General features: G+C 34.9%; 1 protein-coding gene across 1 annotated transcript in view; it reads right to left on the reverse strand.

The window, feature by feature from the left end:
• Window positions 1-3534: 3534 nt before the first annotated feature.
• Window positions 3535-7898, reverse strand: part of LOC149560811 (disease resistance protein ADR1-like) — a 5355-nt gene continuing 991 nt past the window's right edge. Inside the window, exons 2-5 of the mRNA XM_089824835.1 lie at window positions 6910-7316; window positions 6085-6440; window positions 5790-6001; window positions 3535-4647 (exon numbers count right to left, since the gene is read on the reverse strand). Of these exons, the coding sequence (XP_089680961.1) occupies window positions 3824-4647; window positions 5790-6001; window positions 6085-6440; window positions 6910-7316 (1799 nt within the window). The 3' untranslated portion in view covers window positions 3535-3823. The remainder of the gene's footprint in view (window positions 4648-5789; window positions 6002-6084; window positions 6441-6909; window positions 7317-7898) is intronic.

Raw genomic sequence — 7898 nt, forward strand, 5'->3', positions numbered from 1 at the left:
GTGGTAGATGGTTAGATTATGTTTACATCTTTTTGTGGTGTGTTTGAGTGTTGACACCTCAAATTGTGGATTAGATACTCTCTAGTGTGGAGGTTCTGAACCCTGTTTAACCCTTTCAGTTTTTCCTTAGTTGTTTTCTTGCTTTCTTGGGCAACCATGTGTCAGCATGGTGCGATACAATAAAGCGTTGCATGCCCATTAAGGTTCTATCATGCATTTCCTAATTATGTTGCATGCCTATTTGAGTAATGTTGTGCAATACTTTCCAGTATTACACCCCCCTTGAAGAAGTATGGTATGATATTTGTAGTGTCTCATATGCCCATGGAAGGAGTGTCGCCCAATCCCTGAAAATGTTGCCCTTCTTTTTGAGTAATATTGCATGACAATATAAAGTATCGCCTAGTGTTGATTTAAACTATCGCTTGGAAATTGCAAAAACCTGTGCGGGTAGACAACTAGAACTTTTTGGTAAGACCTCATTTTTTGGGAAGTGTTTTGGGTACCCTCTTCGTTGTTCTTCAATCCTTTGTTGTCGCATTTTGGATTTGGAATGTTTCGATTTGAATTCAGTTCTACATCTTTTGTTGTCAATTGATTTGGTCAGTAGTGGCATTTGGAGATCTGTTAGTGTCAGGATGTTTGGTTAGTCTTTTATTGCAATCTTTATGATCTTTGTATGTTGTATGACGTTTGCATTCTTACTTGTTTAAAAAAAAATTTATCTTGGCTTGTATTTATCCTTTTTTCTAAGGATCTCTAGGAAGGGCATTACATGATGTGACATGAATCGGACCTACATACATGGAACCTAAATTTCAAGCATTATCTTCCATCAAACTCCAAACTTCAACCCTTATCAGGGAAAATTATACTATTGTTATACAAAGATAATGAGAATTATGATGCCCCCATTTAAATGACAACTTCCATCTCCCTAAAAAGCTATAAATATCTTATGCAAACTCAAACATACCTCACATTTATCCAAGGGAACACAAATGGTGAGTAAATTCAAGGAATGATGTAATTTTTTTCCATCAAAACCATCACACGGTAAATAAAGGAGGATTCTAACATAAGGTTTTTAGTTGCAATTCAAGGACAAAATCTCCATCTGGAAGTCGATTTCTTCCGTTGAAAAATGTTTGATATTCTTTGCATGAATGTGGATATTTGAGAAACTAACAAAATGATTCATCACAACAAAGTGTGAGGATTTTACCCCAGACCAATTTTTATAGTAAACCGAAGGAAATTATTTCTTTGGGTCATTCCCTTGATGGTGATTACCTATTTTCCCACAAAGGAAGGCCCTTTAGAATAAATGGTAAAATGTGATTTATCTTACACTATAGATCTATTAAGGCAAGGGGATATGATATTCTACTTTTATCTTTTCAACAAAAGAAAAAGAAGATAAGTACAATTTATCTTACACTCAAGAATTGTGAAGGTGAGAGGAGAGGATATTATGCACTATCTTGAGATAATAACATAAAGTGTACAAATGCATTAAACATGACAAACACTTGAGTTATTTTTAAGCACCAAAACTACAAATGTGAGCTCATATAAGACAAAAAAGAGGGTACATTCACCATAAGAAATGAAATATGAAGTAATCAATGAAAATTGAAACCAAATTTGCATCCACAAATTATTAGTAGTATTTTTTAGTCTTGGACTTGTGAAAACAAGTTGTCACTTGTTAGTCTGTTAGAGTCATTTAGAGTCATCTCAAAATCAAATTCAAATGAGAAAAATAATTGTTCTCTTTTACAAAAGCACATAAATAAAGCTCAAATGTCCATCCATACCTTCACATAAGTGTGAAAATGGTGAAACATAGGCATATGATTAGTGAAATTATACAAGAAAAATGAACTAGTGAGTAAAATGACAATAATAAGGTGCAAAAGCATCGTTATACAATACCTATGAACATGCACATGATCCCTAATCAAAAGTTTAGAAAGCCTAACAAAATGAGCAAGAATAGGAAAAGCTAAGATAAATAAGGTTAGGAATAGTAAAATAAAGTGTACAAGCACATTGACTAGGTGTCAAATGCACAATTATAATGACTTTGATGATTACTAAAGGGACTAGTGCCCCACTAAGTATACCAATATGATGATGATCAAAATTGAACAATAAATTTGTGAACCAAAATCTAGCCCAACCATAAGCAAGGAATCCACAAAACTACTCAATCATTGTATCGATGAAATGCTTCTTTACATAGTATAAAACAAAACAATATTCCTTCATGAAATGATTGATTCCATTATCCTTTTATTTTTATTTTTTTTGTGGATGAAATGTGAGTGCTCTTAGTTTTGTACCACGACAATAAGTAGAAATAAAATAATGAAAATGATTGATTGGCGAGGGATAAAATAATGGGTAATGATAGTGCTATGACAATATGATAATAATGTGGTAGCTATAGGATCTCAAAGATGTTGGGGCAAAAAGTCTCTAAGGGATTAAGTATCCAAGATGAGAAAGTCATGAAGTCACACAAGTACAAAGTCTCAAGATAGCATAAGATAGTAAATTGTGGAGAAAAAAGATCTTTTATAGAAACCTCATGAAAATCAAGGGCTAGGATTAAGAGGTGGTAGAAGAGTAAATAAGATTGAAGAGAGAGTAGAGAATATATGAGAATAAAGGATATTAAGAGGCAATAGAATGGAGTAGTTGATATAGAGTGGTAGGGAGATGATATTGGCTCTCAGAATAAAAATCAAATAAAGAGACATGTGACAAGTGTCACAAAGCTCAAAAGTTGGGATTTGTTATTATGATTAAAGATTTCGTGGTAGGATGGTAAAGGATATGATTTTTAAATTTATAAAATAATGATATTTATTTCATAAATAGGAGAATTTGGATATGGAAAATAGGTCAATTAAATTAATGAGAATTATTTTCATTTTTAGTATAGAAAAAGCTTAAAACATATTTAAATAAATAAGAATATTTATTCAAACATTAGAGGAAAAGGCTAATAATTAATTAAATAAACATAAATACCTATATAATTAATAAACACATTAAAAAAAATTTATGGGGACATTTTAAAGTGTCTATAGTTATTATCAATCTCCAAAACATATTTGGAATTAGTGAACAATTCAAATTAAATAGGTGTCTAGGTTCTTAGGGTCAGGCAAAAGGACTTAATTGAGTTAGTAAATTCAATTTGAGGACAAAAATATTTGAACTTTGCCCTACCTATTTTGTACATGGATAAATGATCCTCTCTCTCTCTGACACTTGCAATCAAATCATATTCCGTGTGCAATTCTACCAGTACAACATTACTTTAGATTAGTCAAAATACATAAAAAATACATTAAGTTTTGTATATAGCACAACCCAATAAGTCATATTCATGAATAATAGTCATCAATAGCACATAACACAGACTTAACGAAAATTGATCATCAACATTACATAAGGCATCTACTTAATTATGTTCATTAAAAGTAATCATTAACAATAAACAGTTCAACTACTTAGTCGTGATAATAACAGTTATCAATATTACATAACGAAATATATCTACAAACATAGGTCCATCCAGTCCAAAGTCCAACCACGCTAGAAGGGTCTGACAAGAAAATAAAAGGGTTCGTAGAAGATATGACAAAGTAACTTCCAGTTACGTCGAAAAAAAGTTTTAATACATGCTCGTAAGACTGCATGCTCCTAAGACTGCATGATTAACATAATAATAATAAGTAGTTCTGCTATCATATCTCTCATTCGTGTCATTTGGGTCTTCAACTATGTGAAGAGTGTGGAAAAGAAGTCAGTCATCAAGCCAATCCAAAGTAAATTGTGGTTCAACAATTTGAACTCTAAGTTCAGGAATAGAAATGGCCTTGGCTTTTAACCACTGATTCCCAATCTTCTCATCACAGATAACATGTTTCAGACAGCGTAGTCCACAAACACTTGTAGGCAATCTCCTCAAACGAGAACACTCTCTCATGTCAAATTCTTCTAATTTCTTGAGTTGTCCAATTTCGTCTGGAAGATCTTTCAAGCCCTCACAAAGTGAAATATCTAGATATTCCAGCAGCTCAAGCTTTCCAATTGATGCTGGAAGCTCTTTCAGCGCCGGTAATGCTGATAAACTTAACATCTTTAAAGAGCTCAGAATTCCGAGATTATATGGTAACTTTTCAAAGAGATGGCAGTTGGTAACAGACCATCTCCGAGAAGAGGACATATGACAGATGGCAAGAGGCAACTCCTCCAAGTCGCTGCAGTGGTCCAAATTGAACTCTTGTAGGTTGGTGTCATTGAATGTGGACATATTTACAAACCCTTCGCATAAGCTTAGAGAAAGTTTGTCCAAGTTTTGTATTACATTGCTCTGTTTGAGAATAGTGGGTGCAATCAACCTCTCCAAGCGAACACTTCTGAGTTGAGTGAGCGAAGATAAGGTGTCCAAACCTTTTATTGTAGCCCTCTTTGAACCCAAATTACATAACATTAAAAACTTGAGTTTTTTCATGCTTTTCAAAAAAGGAGGAAGAAAGTATTCACTAGCAGAAAAAAATAACAACAGAGCTTCTGTCTCTGGAAGATTCATCTCGTTCCACTTCCAGTCATTCTCAGCCATGGAACCTGCATAAGGTCAATCACACATGCAAAATGAATTAGATCAACTTTCAGCGGTCAAATTTACTAGTAGTTCATGCAATATTTGATATGAAAGGTATTTGTATTTTGCTTCAATCTTGTATAAGAAAAGGAGGGCAAAAACACATTGAATCTTAATAAACACAGGTTGGCGTCAGGTATTTCTTTGTTGCAAGGTTCTTCTGTTCTTGGGGTTTCGGCCCTGGATGGGGTTTGTGAGAGTCTTTTTGCAGCTTTGTTTGAGGTTTTTGCTGTGTTTTAGGGTGTTTGGAGGACTATTGTGGATTTTATTTTTTCTTTTGATTTGTGGTGATTTGGTGAACTCCTTGGGGTTGTTAATTTCGTTTTTGGTCAAGATAGAGGAGCATAGGGTTTCCAATAGTTTGGCGGTTGCTGGTACTGTGTCACCTCATGGATCTTCTTTAGGGTGTGCGTACAAGGCCATCAAACTCTTTATGTGGGGGCAAGTTCCAAGCTAAACAAAGAGAATGATTTGTCTTTCACAAAGTCATGATAGTCTAGTCTTAGTCATTCCTCCTGAGTCAATTATGGAGGATGAAGTTGTAGCTTATTGAAGCAAACATGCATTGATCTGTAAATGTCTTGGGATCTGCATCTCTTTGTCACCTGTCAGCACTGGAAGCTTGGATGTGTAGTTCAGGCAGGCTGGGGTAGATATGGAGATCTTGCTAACTACGAACAACTATTTCATAGTTATATTGTTGCCTTTCTGGATTAAGCTATGTGTAATTTTAGGATCATACTCCATGATCCATCATCAGGATGAAACAATTGATAGAGAGCAAAAAATATAAGAAAGCTGCAGACTTAAGACTATAAATAGGGCCAAGCGAAGGAAACACAGTCTAATGGGAAGAGAAGAGGGAAGGAAAGGAATACAAATGATGGATCGCATAGTATGGTCCCAAATGTTTGAGGAAAAATTTCACACTATTTAATCCAGAAAGGCAACGATATAACATTATATACTGTGGAAATTACATGAATGTTATTACATAGTTGTTTTTACCTGCATGGCAGAGCGGAATGAATCTATCTGTGTCGAGATTGATTTAAGTAATCTATCTATTTTGCCTCTACATAAGCATTTCGATGAAATATCCCACCTGTGTAAAAAGAGACAATTTGAGCATGAAACTGTCGGTCTCTACAGGACTCCCATTCCCCTGGTAGGTTATCCTCCTTCCTGGGCATGAATAATCTTTTTCTGTGGCCTATACTGCCCTGGCATCCCAAATACAGGGCTAAGTCTCGCATCACATCATGCTGCGAAAAGAACAGTTCAGAAGCACATCCATAGGAGATTGTTGCTCGGCTTCTGATAATTGTAACAACCAAGTTAGCCCAATGCTTGAAAAAATGTGAAAACAGGGAAATCTATATACAATGAAAGAGATTTACCTTTGATTGCTTATTAGATTCAGAAGATTTCTTCTCACGAGTTCCAGTAACATAATATAGGCATCTTGCCACTCCATCTTCCGAACATAAACCCAAATGTTTAGCAGTGCATCAGCAAAAATTTTCTTGTCCTCTGGAAATAAGGCTAAATCTAAGAAACATTCCTTCCCAACATCATCCAAGCAATCAATGCTGGTCTGCAAGCATCTAAAAAGCTCTTCTTTGTGATAAATGGATATGGACCGCCCCTGAGAAAGTTTCTTCTTTGCATTCTCCCAGGCCACATAAGGTTCCCCATTCAAAGAGGCTCCTACCACTTTGAGAGCAAGAGGTAAACCATTGCATTCAGCTTGTACCTGTCATTCACCATATTGATATTTTTATTAATCATAAGGAGGCCCTGTATAATCTAAAGGCAAAGAATTTGAATTATACAATTTGAGCTGTAGCTTTTGTGCATTTGGTACTTTCAATTCTGAAGCTATCCAAAATCACTGGTTTAGATTTACCAGAATACCCTACAATTGCAATTTCCCAAAGCAAAAACCCAAATACGCACATAATTTCACTTATGTCCTTTGATCATAAGGAGGCCCTGTATGATCTAAAAGCAAAGAAGTTGAATTATACAATTTGAGCTGTAGCTTTTGTCGATTTCAAAGCTATCCAAAATCACTGGTTTAGATTTACCAGAATACCCTACAATTGCAATTTCCCAAAGCAAAAACCCAAATACGCACATAATTTCACTTATGTCCTTTGATTTGATAAAAGACTCTGGATATATTTACATTTTTCGTTTATATGGCAAAAAAAAGACTATACCTCCATGACTAGATTTGCATCTGTCACACTTGGAATTGATGTCTGTCCAAACGCTGACAAGCAGAAAAGTGAAACAGCGTCCTCTTGGTTCAACAATGACAATTGATACAGTCGAGTAGAAGGATTTTTAGGGATGGTAGACGCATCCCTGGTTGTAATGAGGGTTTTGTACCCTGGAGCTTGAAATAGCAATTTCTCCAAATCAGCCCTAGACCAAACATCATCCATCACCAGCAAATTTGGCTTAGACTGCCTTAAAAGTTGGCGCTCAAGCTGTATATGTGCATCTTCCACATTCTGAAACTCAGGGACCTTCCTCCCAACGATCTTCCGCCATATAGTCTCTAAAATGGCCTTCAGATTTGGGGATTGTGAAACAATGATGAAAACTATATTTCCAAAATAATCTGGTGTCCATAAAAACAATTGTGCCATTAGTAAGCTGCAAAAGAACCGCAAAATCCTCACGCAACGCACTGCCCCTACAGTCTGCAGATAATTAACCTCGTTTATAAAATAAAACGAAAATCATGTTTGCTGAACTAAAAGCCTACAAAGTTGTCATCAGAAATAGTAGAGAAAGGCCTCAAAAACAGAGATATGTAAGGGACGAACCAAAAATTTAATCACCTTACGTGCTCATTTTCATCATTCTCGAAACCCTCAAGCCTCCTATATTTTTTCTTTGATCTTAAAATTTCATGAATGTTTTTTATAATTTGATTCAGATAGAACAAACTCGACAATTTCGAGTATACAACACTATTCCTAATAAATCTGACGATTAGTTCTACATAGTCTAATAGCCCTGACAACAAATCTTACATGATATCTAAATCAACCAGACAGAATTAATTCTTAAAAATAGAAATCCTTTTAAAAAAACACTAAGGGAAAAAGTCATACAGGATTTATTTTAAAATTTGGCATTCTTTGAAATTCAAATATTTTTTCCCTTTCAAATATATTCTCATATTCTCAATTTAATC

The sequence above is a fragment of the Cupressus sempervirens genome, chromosome 4 (genome assembly GCF_028749045.1).
Source record: "Cupressus sempervirens isolate cs-2001-9-10 chromosome 4, ASM2874904v1, whole genome shotgun sequence".
Lineage (NCBI taxonomy): Eukaryota > Viridiplantae > Streptophyta > Pinopsida > Cupressales > Cupressaceae > Cupressus > Cupressus sempervirens.